The sequence below is a fragment of the Vanellus vanellus genome (assembly GCF_965231255.1).
Source record: "Vanellus vanellus genome assembly, chromosome: 16".
Lineage (NCBI taxonomy): Eukaryota > Metazoa > Chordata > Aves > Charadriiformes > Charadriidae > Vanellus > Vanellus vanellus.
In genome coordinates, this window is record NC_138921.1 from 13,000,984 (window position 1) to 13,024,880 (window position 23,897).

At 57.2% G+C, this 23,897-nt stretch overlaps 1 protein-coding gene across 1 annotated transcript in view; it reads left to right on the forward strand.

The window, feature by feature from the left end:
- NCOR2 (nuclear receptor corepressor 2) overlaps nt 1-23,070 on the forward strand; it is a 258,054-nt gene extending 234,984 nt beyond the window's left edge. Inside the window, exons 29-47 of the mRNA XM_082491424.1 lie at nt 317-469; nt 844-930; nt 1,375-1,652; nt 2,452-2,815; nt 4,938-5,165; nt 5,279-5,524; nt 6,541-6,690; nt 7,141-7,299; nt 7,411-7,573; nt 8,138-8,571; nt 10,858-11,001; nt 11,166-11,314; nt 11,656-11,849; nt 13,546-13,695; nt 14,005-14,150; nt 15,410-15,463; nt 18,344-18,571; nt 20,283-20,462; nt 20,601-23,070. Coding sequence (XP_082347550.1) covers nt 317-469; nt 844-930; nt 1,375-1,652; nt 2,452-2,815; nt 4,938-5,165; nt 5,279-5,524; nt 6,541-6,690; nt 7,141-7,299; nt 7,411-7,573; nt 8,138-8,571; nt 10,858-11,001; nt 11,166-11,314; nt 11,656-11,849; nt 13,546-13,695; nt 14,005-14,150; nt 15,410-15,463; nt 18,344-18,571; nt 20,283-20,462; nt 20,601-20,776 — 3,683 coding nt within the window. The 3' untranslated portion in view covers nt 20,777-23,070. The remainder of the gene's footprint in view (nt 1-316; nt 470-843; nt 931-1,374; nt 1,653-2,451; nt 2,816-4,937; nt 5,166-5,278; nt 5,525-6,540; nt 6,691-7,140; nt 7,300-7,410; nt 7,574-8,137; nt 8,572-10,857; nt 11,002-11,165; nt 11,315-11,655; nt 11,850-13,545; nt 13,696-14,004; nt 14,151-15,409; nt 15,464-18,343; nt 18,572-20,282; nt 20,463-20,600) is intronic.
- The last annotated feature ends 827 nt before the right edge of the window (nt 23,071-23,897 follow it).

A 23,897-nucleotide genomic window follows, 5' to 3' on the forward strand; every position in this document is an offset into this window, starting at 1 on the left:
CTGGCTCCGGGCTGTCCCGCTGCCTACATCTGACCCCCACCGGGGAGGGAGGGAGCGGGACACAACAGGGTGGATGCTCCTACCCGAGCGGGAGGCAGAGGTCTGGAGTCCGAGGCAGACAGGGAGGGGAGAAAACACCAGCTGAATTTCTTGGAAGCCAACCTCGTGCGATGTTTCTGGCGTTGCTGAGCGGTGGCTGATGCCGGGATGGGATCTGACCTTTCAGTGACGCGTGCAAACAGCAGTAAACACCCTCCCTTGGCCGGTGCTGCCTTTTCGTGCTCCTCATGGTGCTTCTCGGTGTTCCCTTCCCCAGGTGCAGTTGCTGCTTCTCAATGTCCCAAAGAAGACAGCAGGAGCTCAGGAGCTTCGCATGAGACCACAGGAACCAAGAGGACCTACGATATGATGGAGGGGAGGATCAGCCGAGGCTTATCAGCCCGTGATACCTTATCTGCCAGCATTGAAGGTGGGTCTGGGCGAAACCTTTCACCCACTTAGACCTCATCTTGTCTCTTGTCTACATGGTGCACCTTCCCACGCCCGTGTTTTGGCAGTGGTTAGCTGGTACCCTGCAGCACATCCCAACAGGACAGCATCTGACCAGCATGGGAAAACAAGGGACACAGAATGGTCCATTTGCCTTTGGTTTCTGTCCTGGTAGACCAGTTTCATGACTACAAAAAAAGGAAGCACATTTTTTAAAAAAAGAGAAATCAAGTAATTCAGAAATTGTTGATGTTTTTCCTTGTTGTCCCGGGAGTCCCTGATAACGCTGTCTTGTGTTCATTGTAAATGAACGCCTGTATCCCAACCCAACTTTCCCCCTTGGATCTCCTCTAGGTCTCATGGGTCGAGCGATCCCTCCAGACCGACACAGTCCCCATAACCTAAAGGAGCAGCATCACATGCGGGGCTCAATTACACAAGGTAAAGCCTGCAAGCAGAAGATGGCCAGAGGTAATGTGGGGAGGTATCTCACATGCATGGCCCCTTGTTGTTGTCAGACTAGGGCAGGAGGAAACAAGGATGGACACATCAAAGTCCAGGTGCAGATCTCTGCAGCGTTGGCTATGTGCTCAGAGAGATTTTCAGTCTTGCTCAACTTCTACCAATCTAAGCTCTCATCAAAGTCTGGGGTAAAATTCTCAGTGATTCACATTAAGGCAGGTTGAAACTAGTGCGAAATGGGTCCAGAAAGTGGTGGTAGATGTGAGGTGATCTGCTGCTCTGTGTGCTCAGTTGGGTACCAGTCCCCAAGTTACATGCATGAACTAGAGACCCCCTTGAACTGAGCATCCGCACAGGGACTGGAAGTTCAGTGTCTGGCTGGGGAATGACCCTCTGCGTCCATTGTCTGCTTGGGGGTTGCAGGAATACCTCGGTCCTACGTGGAGGCCCATGAGGACTACCTCAGAAGAGAAGCCAAACAGCTCAAGAGGGAAAACACTCCACCGAGGGACTTATCTGATGCCTACAAGGTCAGGTCTCACGAGGGCCTTACTCCTCTGAAAATGAAACCGGCCCATGAAGGCCTGGTGGCCACGGTGAAAGAAGCAGGAAGATCAATCCATGAGATTCCCCGGGAGGAGCTGAGGCGGACACCGGACATCTCTCTGGCAAGGCCTCTGAAGGAGGGCTCCATCACGCAGGTGAGTATGGGGTGAACAGCGAATGAGACCGGTCCTACTCCAGCTGCCGTCCTTGCACAGACCCTGGGACCATTCCCAAGGTAAAAGGAGAGCAGAGAGGGCTTTGAGTTGCAAACGCATCACTGGGCAGAATTGAGGCTCTGCTTGGGTACAGGTTGCCCTTCCCCATCCTTTGATCTTTAAAGGTCCCTTCCAACCCAAACCATTTTATGATCCTTCCCAACGGATAAGCACAAAACCCAGGGAAGGGAGCTCAGCACCCCCGACACGTTAAGAAAGCGATGCTTCATCCACATGCGTGCACAGAAGGGGATGCATTTGGCCCTTGTTCAAGGCCAGAGTCAACTTGGTGCCCTTGGCAGTGCACGTAATCTTGGTCTCCTCCCTTGATGGACAAGTGTCAACCCAGCAAGGCCAGTAGTTAGGATGAAATGTGGCATGCTGTCTCCTGTTGGGCTCCAAATATTTGGAGGGTTCCCATGGTACCTCGTAGTCCTACCTCATTTCACAGTGTGTGTAGGAGAGAGGCGTGATGGGCACAGCCAGCCTTCAGCAGTGACTCATCATCGTCTTGTTGGAGCACAACAAGACATGCAAGATGGGCACTCCACCCTGCCCTGCGCCATGCGGAGCTATTATCTCTGCTTTGCCGATGGCTGTTGCCGTCTGACCAAGGAAACTGGTGTTGTGACCCGTTGAACAAGGAAGCACAAGTCCCGTTGAAACTTGGTGGGATGTGGTCGCTTCATCCCCTTCTCCTCAACGCCCCTTTGATGTCCCCTCTGCCTTCTGTCCCCAGGGTACCCCACTGAAGTACGACAGCGGCTCTTCCTCCTCGAGTACCAAAAAGCACGATGTGCGGTCCATCATTGGCAGTCCCGGCAGGACTTTTCACTCTGTGCACTCACTGGACGTCATCCAAGACCCAAGAAATCTGGAGAGAGCTTACGAAGAGAGCCTGAAAAACAGGCCAAGCCCGGTGACAAACTCGGGTGGCTCCATTGCCAGAGGGGCTCCTGTGATTGTACCCGAGCCGGGCAAGCCCCACCAAAGTGCCCTCGCCTACGAGGACCATCAGGCAGGGCACACCCCGGCGTTCGGCAGCCACTTGCACAGAGGGTCTCCAGTCTCCACACGAGAGTCCACGCCGCGGCAGCATGAAGGTACTCGGCAAACCTTTTATTTGATGCTAACGTTTCTAGCAAGCCGAGTGGGCAAGGTGCGCGGGAGGTGGCTGCTGACCCCACCTGCCTGAGCCATTCCCAGCAGGTGCCCGTCAAACCCGTTCTCCCCAGCACCCCGCACCCACTCTTGCCCACGGCCGCGGCTGACTCACGGCACTGGGGCAGCTGCCAGGGACGGCTGGGGCTCAGCTCCCTTCCTGGGGGTGCTCACGCCATTGCTGCGAGGGCACCCCACGTCTGCGCCGGGGTAACCAAAGGGAGACTCGGACCGCGGCTGGTCAAGCTGATGGTGTTTCAGAAGTGTCTTCCCTGTCCCAGTGTTGGCCCAGGGCACCCTTGTTTCTACAGGCGGGCGGGAAGGCAGCGCTTGGTGCACCGGGTGGGGGGATCTTCACGCTTCTCACCGATCTGGTGTGTGTGTTTGCCTACCTCGTGTGTTTATGCCTCATCCATCACCTGAGCACCCGAGTGCCTCACCTCCGGGAACATGTAACCTTTCCTGAGCCGGTGGATCCGGGCGGTGTGGCTGGTCTTTGGGATCTGCCACCTCCCCGGCTCGTCTGCCGGCGCCAGGCAGGGTCTGCCCCTGCCCCCTGGCATCAGTTGTCTCCTGCCCTCAGAGCCAGACCTGGGGGTCCCAGGGAGCAGGCACGTGTCTGGGCTGGGCTCAGTGATCTGCTGAGACCCGCTCAGATCCAGAGCACAAAAACCCCTTTTGCTTCGTGGCACGTTTGTGGACAATATCAGTGCTGAAGCCATTCCCTAAGACACCTCGTCCCACCGTGCCTGCTAGCGGCAGGTAACTGCTCTGGGGCCTTTTGCACCTCCCGCCTCCAAATCCTTGTCCTAACCCAAGAGTCTTGTGATTTGGGGGTGTGCAGCACAAGACGTCGCAGTCTGCTGAAAACTGAGGGCAGGACACTCCTCCCCAGCGAGGAGCGGGAGATGGGGCTGTGCAGTGCAGAGCTCCTCCGAAAAGCCTCCCCCGTCACTCGCTGCCGGCTGGGGCAGCTCCAGCTCTCCGTGGTCAGCGTGTCGCGTTGCGGCAGCCTCTGCTGTCTCCCCGGTTAGGTCAATCATTTTGGGGGAAGCCGTCAGATGTTGGCAGCTCTTTGAGACGGGCACATACGGTGAGCACAAGGCAGGGGAGGCAGCGCCCAGGCGGTGGGCAGGGTTCCCGAGGGTGAGTTTGTGCATGTCCGGAGTTCACAGGGTTTTGGGGTGCAGAGGACCTGCAGGAGAAGTCCCTGTGGCTTGGGTCAGAGTTGGAAGGCACCTTTCCTTGAGTTGCCTGAGCTTTCCTTCTGCCCCAACGGTAGGTTTGATTTCTTAGGAGCCGTGCGGAGATGCCAAGCTTCGTGAAAGGAGCAGGAGTGGCACTTCGCGTGGCCCGTGTTGCAGCCAAGATTGTTTTAAAGTCGGCAATGACAGGGCTGGATCTGTCTGGATGTGCCCGAGGGGGCTGCTCCTTGCTCCCCAAGCCAGGGCTGGGCAGCGTTTGGTGTTCAAGGGGTTTGGTCATGCTGCTTGGGGTGGCTCTGTGTCAGCCGCTGTCCCCAGCCTGCCGTTACAAACACACGAGCTGGTGACACTTGTCCCAGGTTGGGCAAGAAGTGCCACCAATGCCCAGCTCGGGTTGGGAGCACCAAGAGAACTCCCTGACATGATCCAACCTCCCTTCCCGTAAGCTGAGAAAGAATTTACGGCTCCAGAGGGTGGTGGGTGCTCAAACGCTCTGAACTGCCTTTCGTCACCATTGCTGGGAGTTTCAGGATCCCCGGCTCTGCTCGGCAGCGGTGACCTCCTTGTGCCGGGGCTGTTTGTGTGGGCCAGGATGAACTCGCAGATGGCCTGGCATGGATGTGCCGGGGTGGAGGGATGGTTGGGGACAGGCTTCTCCTCCCGGCTGTAACTGGAACTTGGCCCACCTCAGCCTTGGTGGCGTAACGTGGCGTGGCAGTGCAGGGAGGAGGGAAAGGTCCCTTGAGTTCAGGGTAGCTGCGGGTGTCCCCAGGGGACACGCTTGGCCGCAGGCACCCCTTGGGGACACGGCTTGGCCACGGCGCTCGGCGTCTGACTCATTTCCTTCTGCTCACTGCAGGGAGCATCACTGCTGGGAAGCCAGTGTCCCAGGACAGAAAGATCACCCCCACATCGAGAGAGCTCACCAACTCCAAGTCTCCGCATGCCCCTGTGCCCGACCACCACCACCCCATCTCCCCGTACGAGCACCTGCTCCGGGGTGTGAGCGGGGTCGACCTGTACCGAGGACACATCCCGCTGGCTTTCGACCCCGCTGCCATCCCGAGGGGAATCCAACTGGAAGCAGGTACCTTCAGTGGGAGCACAGTCTGTTTGGGATTGGTTTTTTCCTTGTTATGCTCTGAAAGCCCGAGGTGTCTGGGAAAAGGCACTTCATGTCTTCATCCTTTTCTCTCCCAGCTGCTGCTTACTACCTGCCACGGCATCTGGCTCCGAGCCCCACGTACCCCCACCTCTACCCCCCATACCTCATCCGGGGCTACCCGGACACGGCCGCCATGGAGAACCGACAGACCATCATCAATGACTACATCACGTCCCAGCAGATGCACCACAACGCCGCAGCCACGGCCATGGCACAGCGGGCGGACATGCTGCGCGGCTTGTCGCCCCGGGAGCCCTCCCTCGCCCTCAACTATGCAGCAGGTCCTCCTGGCACGGCACCATCTGGGGGTTTGGGGGCATTTGGGAAGGAGGAGACTGGGTCAGGCCAGCAGTGCCAGTTCCAACGCTGGGGCCAAAGGCTCATCCCCCAGCGGTGTAGGAACTTTGCCGATCAGCGCGGATGACAGTGGGGGGGACTTCGTCGCTCTTTTTGCCGTCTTTAGTTACTTTAATAACTTTAGTTTAGCTCCTTATGTGCAGTTCTGGGTTTGGGTCATGGGAGCGCTTCCCAGCCTCGCCCTGCTGGCCTTTGGAGATTAAAATACACTCCTAGAAGGATTTCTGGATTTCCTGGAGAAAAGGAGGCTCAGGGGAGAGACCTTATCGCTCTCTACAACTATCTGAAAGGAGGTTGCAGAGAGGTGGGAATCGACCTGTTCTGTCAAGTAACAAGTGACAGAACAAGAGGAAATGGCTTCAGGTTGCTCCAAGAGAAGTTTAGATTGGATATTAGGAAGAATTTCTTTACTGAAAGGGTCATCAGGCACTGGAACACATTACCCAGGGCAGTGATGGAGTCCCCATTTAAGGGTCGTGTAGATACAGTGCTCAGGGACATGGTTTAGTGGTGGGTTATCCGTGTCAGGTTCGTGGTTGGACTAGATGACCTTGCAGGTCTTTTCCAATATAGGACATTCTGTGATTCTACAAAAAGCAGAGCGTGCTGGGGAGTGCGCGGGGTATGGTGCTCCTGCCCCTCCGCAGGCAGAGCAGCGTTGGTCTCGGGCTGACACTGCCTGCAGCCCTCTTGTTCAGCAGGGACAGATCTCAGCATTTTTCCCCCCTTATTCCCAGCAGCAGGACACGCTGTATTTGCCCACAGAAGGGTCCCCTCCGCTGACAACCAGCACCTGGGGGCCATGTGTGCACTGGCACCTCTTGCGCTGTGCCAGAGCGGTGGGACAGGTCAACCCTCCCCAGCATCACTCCCCGCTCCAGCGCGGCCACGCCGCAGCAGCTGGGCATCATCCTGACAGTGCTCTGGCTTCTCTCTCCAGGCATCATCGACCTGTCCCAAGTGCCGCACCTGCCCGTCCTCGTGCCCCCTACCCCTGGCACCTCTGCCACCACCATGGACCGCATCACCTACATCCCCGGGCCCCCCCAGACCTTCGGCAGCCGGCACAGCAGCTCCCCGCTCTCCCCAGGTAACGCTGCAGGATGCTTTTCCCATGGGAAGGCAGTTGGGCAGGACACCCTTAGCCAATCCAGGGCCGTGAGCTCGGCATGCTGGGGCAGATGGGGAGAGCGCAAATTCATTCTCAGTCAGGGACCAGCCCAGTGGCTCCCTCAAACCAGCTCCTCCGATCCTGCTTGTTGGGGGCTTCCTTGCTTTTCCCCCTTCTTCCCAAAGCGGCAGCTGGCAAACAGCTTTGTGGAAGGAGAGCAGTGCCCTGGAGACGGTGCCAGGACAGTTACTGCTTTATTTGACTTGGTTTTGTCACACTGGTTGCCTCCATCTGTCCTGCTCCAGGTGACCTTGGATGGAGCCATTCCTTATCTGCTCTGCAGACACAGCAATGTGAAGAGCAGGCGGTGTTCCCCGGGGGAAATCGCTCTGTCTGCAGCCCTTTCACTGCCTTTCGCTTGGGTTTCAGGAGGCCCCACGCACATGACCAAGCAGTCGGGATCGTCAGTGTCTGAGCGGGAACGGGAACGGGAGCGGGAGCGAGAGCGAGAGCGAGAACGGGAGAGGGAACGTGAAAAATCCATCCTAGCATCCACCACGGTGGAGCACGCACCCATCTGGAGACCAGGTAGGCTGGAGAGGAGACTGGCATCACATCTGGGGGCCCGTGCTGGATGGAGGTAAGTTTGGGACTCTAAAATGAAGAGCTAAAGAAGCCCTTCTTTGTATTTTCCCCCAGGTACAGAGCAGTCCAGCAGCCGTTCGTCCTCACACTCTCACAGCCACCAGCACTCTCCCGTCTCGCCCCGCACACACGAGACCATCCAGCAGCGCCCCAGTGTGCTCCACAACACAAGCATGAAGATCATGTCTTCGGAGACCCCTACCCCTTCCGTCCTGCGGTACGTCCCACCAACACGGTGCGTGTCGCTTGCCCGGACCCCTGCACCAGGGTGGCTGTGGTCAATTAATGTGGTCAATTAATGAGCATCTCATGGGGCACCTCTGAGATGGGGCGAGGGTTGTTTTGGCCTTCAGTCTCAGTGGGAGCAGGATTGGGCCTTACAGGGAAGTTGTGATGGGGAGAGGCAGATTTTGGTGCCCAGTTCCTTCGCTTTTCCTGGTGGCTTTTATTGCTACCAGGAAGGAAAGCGGGAGCGTCCCTGCACCCAAGTACAGCTCTTGCTGCAAGTTGCCTGGTGGTGGAGTTATGAAGGTCTCTGGGACCTGTTTGTGCGTTTTATTCTTTCCAGTCAATGCATCCCGGCCACAAGCAATGCCCTGTGGCCAGTTACTGTGGTGGAGGCTCCATCCAAGCCCTCCTCACCTGCTCTAGCACGTTCCCATGCTCAGAAGCCCTGGGAAGACCTCGGCCAGGCAGGGCTGAACACTGGGGCTCTGGTAACAGCACTCCCCTTTCTCCCCGTGCTTCCCTCATCTCCGCCTTGTCTTCGTTTGCCTTCCAGATCCTCCTCCACCACTACCACATCACCGATCCGCTCCACCGCCTTCCCCACGGCCTCCACCCTGCGCTCCTCCATCAGCGCGGCGGACGGCTACGCGCCCCTGATGGACCCGGCCGTCCTGCAGAAAGAGGCCTCAAGGGCGCGGGAAGCCAAGGCAGAACGACCCCAGACTGACAACAACATCTTCACCTCAAAGCTGCCCAGTGGGGCCAGCATCGAACAGTCGCCTTCACCCATTAAAGCCATGGAGTCGAGACCTTTACCCGCCTCCGGACCTGGTTCTGCTCATCACTATAGCAGAGGACAGGGGAAAAGCCAACAGCACCATCACCCTCTGGACCAGCAGCACGCTGCCTCGGGCCCCGAGCAGCACAGTAGAGAAAAGAGTCAAAGTAAACCCTTTTCAATGCAGGAACAGGAGCTCCGAGCACTCGGTAAGACCACCACGACAGCGGCCAACTTCATAGATGTGATTATCATGCGCCAAATGTCTTGCGATAAGGGGCAGCGAGAAAGAGGCTCGCTAAGTAACGACTCCACTAGTGATGGTAAGAAATTGGAGTGGAGAGGTGAGAGAGCTGTGGCCTGAAACCCATTTTATTTCATTATTTCCTATTTTTAGTTGCACGTTTTGGCTATTGGCTTTGTCAGCTCCCCAAGTGTGCTTTTTCCTCTGCTTCCCAGTTGTTGTGTTATTCCAGACTTTTTTATTCGTGTGTGTTTTAAGGATCTTCCCTTCTCCCACCCTCTTTTAGTTTTTCCCGTTGCCAAGTCCTGTTTTGCAAACGTCGTTCAGTTCCTGGTATTGCTTTTTACAGACAATAGCAATTTGCTAATTCTGATTTCCCCATCGTTAGAAATTCCCAAGCAGTCTGTGAGAAACAGTTGTGGGTAATAAATCAAGTGAGTGAAGTGGAGAACCGGGAGTGTGAGCGGGACAGGGCTGCTGGCCATCAGAGCATCCCTGCTCACGGTTGTGCTGTGAGCGTGCAGGATCTCAGAGGGCTTTGCGGGCTACTGATGCAGCTCAGCTGGGGTCCCCTCGCTTGTGGTGACCCTGCTCAGGGTCCTGATGCTGGATGCTGCACAAGAGGGCAATGCGGGCAGGACTGGCCAGGGATTGCTCAGCCTGGCCATGCTCAGCAGCCATTTCCAGTGCAGACCCCAAGAACCATCTTTGTGTAGAACACAAAAGCGCTAGGATAGGTTTCTCCAGAAGGAAGTGCACGGAGGTGGCTGGATTCAAGGTCTAAGTCATTCTTGCTAGGACCGGTCTTCACCCAGAGCATTCACCCAGGCTCCCACCGGCATACAGAAGCAGCAGGCAGCCCATGGGAATTTGATGGGACCCCTTCTTCAAATTGAAGCATCTGCCTTGGCCATCAGCACTGGGGGTTGCTGTCCTGTAACCCAAGGCTGGAAAGGACACAGCAGCGTGGCCGGGGGAAGAGAGCTGCTCTTGCCAGCACATCCCATTCCACCCCTTGGTCATGTCTGGTCCCAGCCCCTTCCAGCAGCGTGCCCAAGGATGTGCCTCTGGACGTGGTGTGCTGCCTGGCTCAGCTCGTCCTCCACATTGTTCTCTGGCACCAGTGTTTCCTCCAGCTGAGCGTTGTCATGCTGCAGAGGAGAGGGGCAGCTTTTCTGTGGCAATGAGCTTCCAGAAAGGAGCTGGTGTTCCCCAGGACTCAACTGTTGGTTAGGGATCTTTCCAGACCAGAACCCTTCATCTTGGGTGGATCCAAAGCATGGTCCCTTCGGTACTGACATGCATGGGGTGATAGGGGATGCTGCATCCCCATCCCTGGTGCAGGGAGGCTCTCCGTGGGGGTCCTCCTCTACCCAGTGTGTCTGTGCCTGGGCAGCGGGGACCCTCAGGCAGTGCTGTAGGTGGCCTGCCAGATTTGCCTGCAGTGGGTGGTTTCTAGGAATTGGGCGTTAGGAGGGTAAAGGTCTGTGGAGGCAAAAGTCGTGCGCGTTGCCAAACGTGCTTAGCTGGCGAGAGACAGCGCGTGCCTCCTCCAGGACTCCTCTGTCCCTGGTCTGTGGAAGCGTAACCCATCCGTGCCTCGGTTTCCCCTCTCTGCTGAAGGATGGTGGTGGTCCCTCATTGCAGCTCTGCCTGCTTTGATGCAGTTTGAGTCCATGCAAAGGGCTTAAAAGGAAGAGAAAGGTCAGGAAGCATTTTGCCCTTGCGGTGTGCGAGCCTGCTGTCTCTGGAGCAGGACCTGGAGTCTGCAGGGCCTTGCACCCAATTTTCAAGTTTCTGCTGTTGGCCACGCTGGGCTTTTCTTTGTGAAACACTTGAGACCTCCCGTGCAGCCACCACCACTCCCGCAGAGTGTTGTTTTCCCTCCTGGTGGAGCAGGTTTTTTATTTTCCTCTGTTTCGGTAGGTTGGGGAAATAGGGGGAGGGGGGGAACAAACTGTGAACCCGCAGGGGCTGAATTTGGTTCCTGACTCTCCTGCTGTCACCACGAGCTGCTGAGTGTCCAGTTCTGCAGGAACGAGACATCACCTCTTTACTGCAGCCATCACCACAACTGGACATCGGAGGTGGCTCCAGGGGTCCCTGCAATGTGACCTGCCAGGTCTTCCTTCATCTCTTTTTTCCCCCCTTTGCTGAACGTGTGACTCTACCCACAAACGACGGTTGCCACAGCACTAAGGGAAAAGCCAAGCGAGCTCCTGGTTTTAACTGGCTTCTCCCATTTCCCCAGGCTTTCACGGAGGCTACAGCCCTGAGCGGATGGAAGCAGTGAGTCCGGTGAGCTCACCCAGCCTGTCCCATGAGAAAGGGGCCAAGCTGCTGCAGGATGCGGAGAAGGGGCACGGGGAGCATGACCTGAGGCAGAAACAGCAAGGTGAGGGCAGTGCCAGCCAGCGCAGGAGAGCCCGAGCTGGCACAGGGGGGGGCTTCATCAGCCAGCTCTCGCTCGCCGTGCCCCAGCGCCGTGCCGGGATAGCGTTCGATGAAGGGGACGCAGACGTCATCTCATGCCTGCTGTCTTCTTTGTGCCTCCCCCAGGCTCGCTGAAGACCTCGGCTCCCGAAGCAGCCCACCTGCAGCACCTCCGGCAGCCCGACGGCCCCCAGCCCCAGTGCCAGCCCCTGCAGTCCAGCCAGAGCGTCAAGGGCATGAACCAGCGGGTGGTCACGCTGGCCCAACACATCAGTGTAATTAACCTTGTTCTCACCTTTCCGCTGGGGCTCCAGGGAGGAGGGAAGAGCTAATATGAAATATGTCTGGTGAGGAAGAGCTGAGAGTGATGCTAGAGACCTCAGCACCTCTGGTTGGGGGCTGGAGGGAGCAGGGTGCATCAGGGGTGTTCAGCCCGGGTGTTTGCATCCCCAACAAGCTCCTCCTGAGAGCTACTGCAGGCAGGAGGCAGAAGTTACATCCCCGCAGGGAGAAACCAGCCTAATTCCCTCCTGCTTGCCCTGTCTTAGTCGACCTCAGCGAAGCAAGAGGTAGAAACCAACTCTGTTTCTTCTGACTTGGGGGTTTCTTCTTCTAGGAGGTCATCACGCAGGACTACACGCGCCATCACCCGCAGCAGCTCAACTCCCACATCCAGACCCCAGTGTACTCCTTCCCCGGGGCCGCATGCCCTGTGCTGGACCTGCGCCGCACCCCCAGCGAGGCGTATCTGCAGCAGCAGGAGCACGCAGTGGCCTCCAGGATCTCCCCACAGAATGAAGGCGGCAAAAGGTGAGGTCAGAAAGTCCAACCAAAGCTGGCGCAGATGGGTTTCTGCCCACCCGCTGTGCCAGTCTGAGCTCAGACAGCCCAGGGCTACCCAGGGTGAGGAGCCAGGCAGGTACCCTTGGCTACCTGGCACCTCGGTCAAGTAGTGCATAGGGCAGGCTGGCATTTGGCATCGCCGAATTTATGCTCCCCAGCTCGGGGCTCAGATGGATCGCTGGCTTACGTGGCCCAGAGTGCAAAATTGCCTTCTGATCTGGGCATTTTTCCCCTGTGGTGGTGCCTGTCTTGCCATTCCTGTTGTTCTAGAGATGCTCTTCAGACCCCCTTCGTGATCCCCTTCTCCATCTGGCTGATGTCACAGAATCAGTTAGGTGGGAAGTGACCTCTCCAGATCATCCAGTCCAATGCCCTGCTCGAGCAGGTCAGCTGGAGCAGGTTGTCCAGGGCCATGGCCAACCTGTACCAGCGTTTGAGCACCCTCATAGTAAACCAGTGTTTTCTTGTGATGGGATGGAATGTCATGTGTTTTGTTTTATGCCTGTTGCCTCTTGTCCTGTCACTGTCCTCAGTTCCTTGCAGGTCATAGTGCAGTGACCTTTCAGAGCACAGATGGCTCCAAAAGACCCAAAGCAATGTGTTTTCCGTTGGTTCAAAGTTAATTTTATCTTCATCATTCTCAGTGAATCAGGAGCTTGTTAGACACATGTGCCCTGTCAACTACAGCCATCCATTTCAGGCACCACCTGTACTTCTTTCAAAGTCACTTTCAAGTCCTTGTGTTGGTACCAGCACGAGGAAGGTCTGATTGCTCTTCTATGGAATTAAAAAATGAGAAGAGTGATAATGGGGTTTGTCCTCCCACCCAAACACCAACAGAGACTCCAATGTGTCCAGGAAAGAGTGGTGTCTCCAAACTGGTGGTTCCTTGTCAGTAAATGTGATTATTCTTCCCAGCTCTGCCTGGTCCTAGAGTTGGCTTTATAACATTAAGGGAGAGCCCAGCCCTGGCCACCCAGCAATGAAAAAAAGTCGGGGGGAGCGGAGGGGGGAGAAACCACAGAAAGAACAAAGACGTAAATTCCCAGAACTCGCCGTGAGGAATTCCTCGCAGACTCAAACCTGGCTGTCTCCCAGGCACTGGCCACAGGCAGGCATGGAGGGGCTGCGTCGGTCCTCTCCGGGCTGCCTCGGCATCCCATCGCCCGCAGGCAGCGAGCCCCTGCTTGCCCCCAGACGAGGTGGACGGGAGGTGCTGCCCTCCCCTGTGTTCACAAATACGATGGAGAATCAAAACCCGTGTCCCCAAAGGGTTAACGTCCCAGCCCTCTGCAGGGGTTGTGTCCCTGCCAGCCAGGGACACTTGGGCTGAGCCAGCAAGTCCCAGGACTGGTCCCGCCGCCGTCCCTGCTGGGCAGCTGTATTTGGGGTGGCTGCCGGCTGGCCCACTGCCTGGAAATCTGGGCCACGGCTGGGCTCAGTCCTGCTCCGCACGCCTGCGGTGCAGAAAAATGCCCAAGCTGCGCTCTTCCTCCGGCTTGCGTTAAAAGGCACCGAAGCCCAGGGGGGTGTGGAAGATTTGGCTTTTTTCCCTGCTGTAGGGAAAGCTATTTTAGTCTTTCTCCCCCCTGACCCCAGGCTGCCGTGCAGAGACAGAGGATGTTGCAATGAACCGATTGCATCTCTCCATCGCTCTCCGCAGGTCGCCAGAGCAGAGCAAAGCCTCGGCTGGGAGCGGGTCGGACAACTGTATCGAGCCGGTGTCTCCACCAGACGGCGTGGGAGAATCGGAGCACGCCAAGAGCGCCACATACCCGATCCTGTACCGCGAGGGCGAGCAGATAGACCAGAGGTAATGCTGAGGGAAGGGACGGTGGAGACAGCGTGGGGATGTTCCCCCCATCCCCACACTCACCCTGGCCGGGCTGCTTTTCGTGCAGCCAAAAGCAGTGTCGCATCCCAGGTTGCTGTCTGTTTGTAGGGGCTTTTCAACACCGTGTGGTACAGTTACGGTAGGGATAGGGAGAAAGGTTGGAGATCCCAAACATCTCAGGAACCCCCGGGGCTGATTCTGAGAAGTTACACTAAGGGAAGAGCCTCTGTAGGTAGGACTGTGTGAACTGGATGTGGCAGAGATTTCTGATTGCCTTCTGCTTTGCAGGATGGGGTCCAAGTCCCCAGGAAACAACACTCAGCCTCCAGCTTTCTTCAGCAAGCTGACTGAGAGCAACTCTGCCATGGTGAAGTCCAAGAAACAGGAGATCATCAAGAAGCTCAGCACGACCAACAAAAATGAGACGGAGTACAGTAAGGACGTGGGAAGGCGATTGCAGGGCACCAGGAAGGGGGAAACCCTTGAGAACACATGAAGCAAAGGAGATTTGGGAATGGGGGCTGCTGTGTTAAGGGCTGGGAGCTCTCAGCTGGCTCTGTCTGCATCGTGCCGTGGCTTATTGGGAAGTCCAAGGTCCAAGTGCTTCCTAGGATGAGCTGGCTGGTGGCAGCGTGCATCTGGGGAGGTGATGGGAGGCTTCCCAGCCCCCCCTCCCCTCCATCTCCTTGCTCTGGGGCTGTCAATCCCACCCGCGCCAGATAACGCCAATAGGAAGGAAATAACGAGCTGAGCATGGAGGAGACTTAAGAGCAATTGATATTTTAATGAATGGCTAGCCAAGCTGAATCCTTCCTCCTTGAGATGCATCTCCCCCCAGCGTTACTTTAAGCCCTACATCAATATTGGTATAGCTCTGTAAAACTAACCAGGCTGGCTTATATTAGTAATTCAGCCCCTTCATTCATTAACCGCTAATAGAGTAGATGGGATCATAATTTAATTTAGCCCAGCATTATACAGTCAATACTAATTCAATTTGAATCCGTCTTACAACAGCTGCATCGGATAAGAGGGACCGAGCTGTCTCGTCTCCTGGATGATGTTACCATGAGCCAACAGTATTGTTATGCCCCTTTGGGGACATGTGGCTGAACCCTGTGACCTTCCACACTTTCCCTTATCAAGGGAAAATATATAGAAATAGGAAACTCCTCTTATTTGATGAGAATTTCTGTTATTCTAAGGAAAGCGATATCCAAGTCAAACAGCTCAGCTAAGAGGGAAAATATTGATTTAACGTTTCTTCTCCTCCTCCTCGCCCTCCCCACGGCCCAGACCTGCTCCCTGGATGTGGGGATTTGAGCCTTTGGAAATCCCGTAGGCAGGAGAGAGCCTTTGGCTTCATGGAGTTTGTAACCCGAAGGGCTGGAGGGAGGGAGGTCGGTCAGCACTGAGCACGAAGACATCGCCCTGGCTCTCCGGGCGCTGCTTTCCTGCCCTTTCCCGGCTGGCGAGGTGTGCCCGCTGTGGATCTCCCAACGGCGATTATTCCCAGTCCCAGCCCGCACCCACAGACCCACCCCAGCGCCTGGCGGGGTGGTGGGCTGCTGTCACCCCGGGAGCCGTGACAGGGACACCGGCATCTTGTCGTGGCTGGCACGGCAGGTCCCTCCCTCCCGCCAGCCTGCACATGCTGCTCTCCGTACTGAAGAGCTTCTTTGTTTTTCTCCAGATGTTGGGCAGCCCGGGACAGAGATTTTCAATATGCCGGCGATTACCGGAGCAGGTAACTCTCCCCTATATCTGTACCGTACCTCATCCCCTACAGGGCTCACAGCCACGGAGAGCAGGAGACTCGGTAGATTTAAGCATCTCCTTTTTTCCTTTTGCCGTAAGACCAAGCGTAACAGTTGCTGGGAGGCTGAAGGCTCGGGACGCACCGTAACTCCCTGCTGCTGAGTTGGACACAGTGTAGTGTAACTCCTCGGAAAGCCTGGCAGAGTTTGAGGAGAGGTTAAAAGTCAAGCGAGGGTCGGCCATCTGGTGCCAACGGAGGGTTAAACTATAGCAAGGTAGACCTCAGGCTCGGGAGAGAGCACCCTGCTCTTGGTGGGACCTGGTGGTCGCCCATGGACGGGTAGGAGGGCAGCGGCGAAAGGGAAGGTGAGGGTGGGAAGCAGACTCTGTGCCACCGCAGACTGGGCAGGCTGCAGGAGCCAGTTGCGAAAGCAAACTGGGGTGAGAGCAGTGCCCCGTAGCCTTGAACTGTGAGTGTTGGGCAATCTGGCAATGGCTGAGGACCAAACGGAGGTGTTATGTGGGAGATGGAGGGGTGCTCGGGCACAGGGGTGCGGGCAGCGTGCTCAGTCCTCCAGGTGCTTAAAGCAGGAGGTGACTCCGGTTTCTCAGGAGCTGGGGGGAAACATTCAGCTGGTGGCCGGGTCTGGCCAGGGCGGTGCAGCCGGTGCCACGCAGACGGGCTTTGCGGGCAGGACCGCTTGGACCTCTGCTGCTGTGCAGAGGGGGGAGCTCCCGGCGGGCGGAGGGTTTCAGGCTGATGGCCCAGTTCTGGAGGAGCGCTTTTGGTGGTGGTGTCTGAGCGTTGCTGGGCTTCAGCGAGTCCCCAGCCATAGCCAGCGTTAGCCTGCCGGCCTGTCTGAGCGGGGCTTCGCCGGCTGACTGTGCCCCAGCCCCCACAGAGCCCCCCTGCGCTCAGGGAGAAGGGGTGCTGGCAAGGGCTCGGGATGGTTCCCCAGACACCCGTGGAGACGCATTTGCCGTGCTGAGCCTGAGGACCGCCATGCAGGAGCAGTGTAGGAGCTTCCCCAGGGGCACTGCGCCCTCCCCAGCTCCGCTGGGCCCGCGGCTCTCAGCCCAGCTGGGCAAGGAGGAGAGGGAAGCGATTAAGGAAGGGATTTGGGCAAAGATGGGGGGAAAGCGGCCCCTCGGGGTCGGGTGGCCGGCATGGGCTTCCCCAGCGCAGGACAGAGACCAGCGGGCCCGAGGGAGAACGGCGGCGTGAAGGCTGTCGAGCTGTTGCAGCAATGTCCAGGTGGGCCCGCAAATGAATGAAACGAATCCCTATTGAGGCGTATTAATCGGTACTTAATTGCTTAAGTATTAGTGTTGCCCGACGGCAGGAAGGCCTTCAGGTTGTTAGTTGTAAGTAGGAGGAGCGGCAGCTTTCCCACAGCCGAGGGAAGGAGGTGCTGTGGGCTTTGCGGGGTCGGAGGGGCCGGCACAGCCGTCAGGGGTGTGCGACCGCTCGCCGGCGCCAGCGTGTTTGGGAGAAGGAGCCGGCTCACCTCGGCAGCCGGGACGAGAGGGTACAGCCAGCCAGGACCCCGAGGGTCTGCGGCAGACAAAATTTGGGGGAGGGGAGGCCCAACCTCCTGAGAGCCATCCCCTGGTTAAAGCCGCTCCTGCTGTGCCGGAGGGAGGAATAAAGGCAGAGCGTAGGGAGCTGAGGAGTGGTGGCCGGAGGGGACCAGGAGAGACCCTGCCCGTTGGCAGGAAGACAAGCGAACCTGGGATCCGTCCCTTTTCCGAGCTGAAGGACAGCGGTCCCAGCGCGGACACCCCCTGGGATGGGGCGAGCTGGTGGGGGGGGGGGGGGGGGGGGGGCTGCCAGTGGGGCTTCCCTCGCCGGCCTGCTGTTTTTGTGTCTGTATTTTGCCCTTGCTTGTTCCTTGTAACCGCCACATCGGGAATGACGGTGGCGTGGCTGAGCCTAGTGCCCTCTGGTCCCTGTGCAGTGCTGCACCATAACTGCATGGCTTGAGACTCACACCCACGCGGACACACCACTTCGCCTCTGCATCCTGTCCCGTAGCCGCGGCTCAGCCCGGGAGGGGGCCCTGGTCCGCAGGGGGGGGCACCCGGCCCCGGGCGGGGAGGAAGGGAGCGGGCTGGGGCGATGGGCAGGGGGCTTGCAACGAGCACGAGGAGGGACAAAAGGACTCTCCCCTCTCCCCAGCGTAGCCCGACCCCCGGCAGGCGGCTCCGCAGGCTGCGTGCCCTCGTCCTGCGTTTGCCACTTCTCATGCCAGGACCGAATCGGACATCTCTTTCCGAGCCAGTGTTTTCGTGGGGTGCCCCCTCTTCCTTCCCTGAGTTCTTCTCCATGGGAAACTGCCCCGGCCTCCAAATTCCTGGCACACCGACTTTTGAGCTGTGTGTGCATCCATATGGACCCCACATCCAGGTTGACTCTCCTCCTGCCCCCGCGCCGAGCCTGGCTGGGTTGGGAGCACAGCCCTCCCTTCTTCCAGTCGCTTCCCGGGACTCAGCGACAACCCCTTAGCCCCCCCACCCCCCATCCCCATCCTCCAAACCCCTGCCCCCAGGGAACCCTGCCTGCCTGCAGCACCCCAGAAACCCAAACCCCAGAGTAAGTCCCATCCCGTCCCACCACCAGCCCCTGCCAAGCCCTGGGGCGGGATGGAGCGGGGAGGAGGAGGAGGAGGAGGAGGAGGATGGGTGCATTGCAGCGCTTTAAAGAACAAGATGACAAAAGTTTGTTGCTTTGCGAGAATGTGCTGACTGTTTGTTTCTTCCCTTCTCCCTTGTCTCCTTTCTCCCCTTTCCCCGTCCCCCCCATCTTTCTTCTCATTTGGCTCCCCCCCATCTCCCGTCCCCTCTCTCCTCCCCCTCCCGTATCTCCCAGGGCTAATCAGTTGTAGGAGCCAGTCGGTCCAAGAGAATTCCAGTACCAACATGGGGTTGGAGGCAATAATTAGGAAAGCCCTAATGGGTAAATATGACGAGCAGTGGGAAGAGCGCTCACCTCTCAGTGCCAATGCTTTTAACTCTCTGAATGCCAGTGCAAGCCTCCCCGCTGCTATGCCCATAACTCCTGCTGATGGACGAAACGAGGACGTGCGCTCCTTGCCAGGTCTGCAGCCCTCTCCACCTTCGCTCTCTCTGTGTTATTAATTCTCAGCCTTTATATTTCCCTTTTTGTGGGTGGATTTATTCCTCCCTCCCCCCATTTTTGTTCATTTTGGTTTTCTTTTCTCCCCTCCCTCCCCCAGCTTCGAGCTTTGTGAATCCGCTGATTAATCCTGGTCTTGTTTGATGTTAATTTAATAGTCTTGGAAGGTGCTGTTGCTTTCTCTAAACCACTGACTGTGCTCCTTTCCCCATTTGTTGGGTTTTAATATCTCCCTTTCTTTCTTTTTTTTTTTTTTTTTAAACAATGGAAAGATATATGGGGGAGGGGAAAGCCCCACACCCAAAAGATCAAAGCCATACACTTAAATAGCCACCCCAAACTTGTCTGTAAACCCCGGGCGGGATCGCTGCTCCCGAAATAGGGGAAGAAGCTGAGAAGGGCTGGCGTGGGGGGACACGGGGCAGGGTGGCCTTTCCCTCCCCGCCCCGGGCTCGGGGGGTGTTGGGACACAGGGTTGGATAGGACCCGGGGGTGCCCGGAGCAAGAGGGAGAGCTTAAGGGAGCTAAAAGTGACAGATGGGGGATGACTTCAGAGAGCAGGGCTGGGGGTGAACTGCCCCATGGACCCCAGGGGGGCTTGCAGAGCTGGCTGGGTGCCGCCGCGGGGTCTGCCCGGCTTCGAAGGAGGCTTGAGCAAAGCAGAGGGTTCTGCAGGTCTCCGGTTCAGGAAGAGAGGAGGGGGACCAGGGATGGATGGAGGAAAGCGTTTGTCCCCCCTTGCGCCCGCAAAGGGCAGATTGCCTCTTGCCAGCGCCCTGCGCAGAGCGCGGCAGCCGGCGCCGGGGTCACCCTGGGCAGTCTGGGCACAGAGAGCCCCCGGAGCTGCGGAGCAGGGTCCTGGGGGCACAGATGCACCTTCCTCCGGGTCAGCTCAGACCAGGCGATCTTCAGCTTCCTGCAGAAAAGCTTTTCTGGCTCCTGCATGAAAACAGCAGCTTCTTCCAGCCACGCTTCCCCACGGCCGGCGGAGGCTGCCTGGGCAGGCAGGGGGGGTGCAGAGCCCATCCAGCCCTCCCCCTTTGGGAGCTGCCCCCCTCCAGTTTAGCCGGGCTAACCTCCCCGGCAGAGGCCCTTTTGGCTTTAAACCTTTTACAAACGGGCCCAACATCACCGGGGATTTTGCAGTAAGAAGGGATTAAAGACCCTCCTTGGCCATGTAGACCACAGGAGTGGGGAGTGTGCTCGGGGCTCCAGCACCCGCCTAGCTCCCGGCGGGGGTCGCTGCCAACCTGCTGCGCGGCGACACACCGAGCTCCTGTGCCACCACCCGTGTTTGTGGGCTGAGCCGTGAGCCGGCTCGGGAGCGGACCCTGCAGAGAAACAGCCCGGCCAAAGCTGCGGGGCTGCTCCTGCCCCGGATCCGCTCCACGGGACGGTTGGTAGCGTCAACCCACAAAGCGGAGAGCGGCACAGGAGGGGACAGAGACGTCCTCCAGCCGCTGCGGCTGCTCGCCCGCCCCGCTGCAGAGATCTCGCCCCATCACCCTTCCCCGCCGTGGTGCCGGTGGCCCCTGCGGTCAGCTTTTCCCCTGCCGCGAGCCATTTTTGCAAGCTCTTAAAAGGGAAGCGCTGGGTACCTGCAACCCCCTCCCCGAGCCCCCCGAACCCTGTCGTGACGAGCCGGGTGACGAGCGGGCGCTTCTCTTTGCAGGAGGAGGAGGGAAGCCAAAGATCGCTGCCAGACCCAACAGCCGCAAGGCCAAGTCCCCGGCGCCGGGTCTGTCCTCGGGCGAGCGGCCGCCCTCTGTCTCCTCGGTGCACTCGGAAGGGGACTGCAACCGGCGGACGCCCCTCACCAACCGCGTCTGGGAGGACAGGCCGTCGTCCGCAGGTAGGCCTCTGGGGTGGGGGGGGGTGGGGGGCGATGGCGACGTGTCCCCAAAACGGCCGTGTCACCCTTTCAGGTGGGCTGCAGGGGGACAGCCACCCGCCGCCGGCGTTGACTCTCTGCTTCTTCCTCCCCGCGCAGGTTCGACGCCGTTCCCCTACAACCCGCTCACCATGCGGCTGCCCAGCGGGGTGGTGACGGCAGCCCCCGCCGCCCCGCTGCCGCAGGGGACCCCCGGCAGCCAGCACCACGCCTGGGACGAGGAGCCCAAGCCCCTGCTCTGCTCCCAGTACGAAACCCTTTCGGACAGTGAATGAAGCGAGCCGGGGCAGGGAGACGGCCACCAAACCCAGGGCGCGGGGAGCGAGCGGGACGCCCGGGGCGAGCGCCCACCGCCCCGGCCCCACCGGCTCTCACGAGCGAAGACGCAGGAGCAGAGCTATTTTATTTTTTCCTTTTATTTTTTTTTTTTTCCTTCCTCTCCCAACCAGCCAATCTGGGGGGATGTGTGGGGGGGTTTTTTTGTTTTGTTTTCTTTTGTTTTGTTTTCTTTTGTTTTATTTTTTTTCTTTCTCAACATCTGGAAATTTCTGCATCCTCTTCGGTCTGAAAAAAAAAAAAAAGAAAAAAGAAAAAAGCCTTAACGAGACAAAACCCAAGGAACCCATCTTCGATCTTGGCAGCCTTGCTGGGCGGTGACCCCCGCGCTCGAGAGGGACTGTGAGCGGCCGCGTGCCCGAAGCGCGCACTGTCCCGGGGCCGCGCGTGCTCGGACGCTATGTCGGCGCGCTCCCGCGGAGCTGAGTGAGGGGCTGTGGGATGCTCTCCCGCATCCCGGCCATGGGGCTGTGCCGCAGAAATGCAAAACCTTGAGCGGGTTAAAGGAAAAAAAAAAAAAAAATATGTTTAAGAAGTGAAATAGGATGGAACCGCCCCGGTTTGGTTCCTCCCCAGCTGATCTGAGGGCTGGTAGCCCGTCATACCCACGTGCAAGTCGTATCGGCGCCGGAGCGGTCTCCACACGCTTCAAACGTGGCTGGGCTGAGCGGGCAGGGGAGGGAGCGAAGAGCTATTTCTTAAAAAAAAAAAAAAAAAAACACACAAAAAAAAATCCTGGTCCCTTTGGTGGAAGTGATCCCGGGCTTGAATCGGAGCGGGCAGGGATGTCCCCGGGCTGGCTCGCACGCTGCCCACGGAGGGGCTCGGTTGCTTTAAGTGCATTGTTTTCTGAATGGTGAGAAAAGGCAATTGTAAATTGTATTGGTCTACAGGGTATATTTTTGATACCTTCAGTGAATTATGTCAATATTTTACGCAAGGAAGGACTTAAACAAAACACAGTATTACATGCTGTAAAAGAGGTTCTGTTCTTACGTGCAGGCTTTGATGCGTTTGTCCATTGTATGGAAGGGTTTAAAAAGAAAAAAAAAAAAAAGAAGGTAACAATGATCCATCAACGTTATCTGTAAGTCAGGAGAATGTATGAACTTAGTTTAAAAAAAAAAAAAAAAAAACAAACACACAAAATCTTGCCATGGTTGCAGGGCCCCCTCCCCTCCCCCTCCCCCACTCCCCCCCGTTACACACACCTTTGCTAACTCAGCAGAAATCGTTTGCGGGTTGTAGGCGTTGATTCTCCGGAGCCCTCCGAGCTGGCCGGGCGCAGGGGCAGAGCGGGCAGGAGGCCAGCCTGGCAGGGAGTTCACAGGAAACTTTAAAAAAAAAAAAAAAAAAAAAAAAAAAACCAAGAAAAGGAAAAAAAAAAGTTTTTATTGTATTTTTGTGATACACACGAATGCTCTACTTTACATTATTTTTTTTTTTCATTCCATGATGTTGGCTCATATCTGCAGTTACATGGTTAAAGAACAAAATATTAAGACTTTTTTTCATTCACTTCTGCTTTCTCGCTCTGGGGGGGGAAAAAAAAGAAAACAAAAAAAAAGGCAAAAACCCACAAAAATATGTATTAAATGCTTTGCATTCTATACGCTAGAGGAACCCAGAGCACGGCACAGACTTTCCGCCTCTCCGGCCGCGGGGTGGGCCGCCAGCGCCCGCCGCCTCCCGCGGCACACGCGCAGGTCCAGCGGCGAGGCCGGCGCCGGCACCTTCCCGATGGATCTTTCTTTTCCCCCTGCAACGTTCCCAGGTTGATTCTGATTTCAAAGCAAGAGAATGATGGTGTTTGTTGTTTGTTTGGGGTTTGTTTTGTTTTGGTTTTTTTTTTTCTGTTGGGGTTTTTTTTGGTTTTTGTTTTTTTTTTTTTTTTTTACAATGTACAGGTTTTTAATGTTCATCATTGTTTGTGTCTTTTCTGTTGTGCTTTTTTTTTTTTTTTTTTTTAAGAAAAAAAAATCCGAGACAATGCACAAGCGATGTGGAAGTCTTTCCGTTCCCAGGTTATTGCTGCTGGTGTCTCCGTGGCTCTGAGATGTAAAAACGAACAGAGCTGATGTCTGGGCATAGCGCTATTAAAGTGTTGCAGATTTTGCTGGGAAAAAAAAAAAAATAGTATCTAAATCCGACCCATCTTCAAAGCCGCCTCCGTCACCTTTTCGGAAAAAAAAAGAAATAGAAAAAAAAAACAAAAAAAAAACACAACAAAGAATAAAGTTCCCACTTGGCACAGTAGCAATACTGTGTGCTGCTTTGGTGTCTCCAGGAGCCCAGGAAGGTGCCAGTTGCTGGTGGAAGGTGGCTGCGGCGCTCGCAGCCCCGCTGACCGGCATCCCAGACCCCGCCGGCATCCCAGACCCCGCCGGCAGCGGCTCCCGCCGCCAGGGACCCCGCCGTGAGTTGAGAGGTGGAGATAGGGGCCAGAGAAGCGCCTGAACCGCGCTCCTGCCCGTGGGGTGGTGGCACAGCCTTGGCTTTCGCTGCCCCTCGCTCTCCCCGGTGGTACCCGCAGCCCCGCAGCGTGCCAGGGATCGAGGCGCTGGGGCAGCATTTGGGTTCCTCAGCATCTGGGCATCCCGGGCTGAACACGGCCGGCTGTCGGGGTGTCAGGAAGGGCCACGGGCTCCAGCCAGGAGCTGCAGAGCCATCCTCTCGCCGCCCCAGCCGGAGCAGGGTTGTGTTGTCTTCCCCTTTACCCCCAGGCTGCGTTCACCCAGTCTGTAACCAGCACCCGAAGCCGCGGGCTGGAGGGTGAAGAGCTTGTCCCACCCTTCGGTGCTGAGCCCATAGCCATGTTTCTCTTTTCCTCTCGTTTCCACCGTGTCTTTCGTGTGTGCGGGGTGAGGGGTCGGGGCTGGTGGGGCTGGCCGGGACCCCCGGAGCACGGCTGATGCCCAGGGCCGCCCTGCAAGGCTGTCACTGTCTTCAAAAGAGTTTTCAGATGTTTGCGGGGTTGTTGTAGTCCTCTTGGGGTTTGTGGCTCAGTGCTCACGGAGGATGGATGGTTGGGCAGATGGTATCCAGCATCTTCTGGGCAGG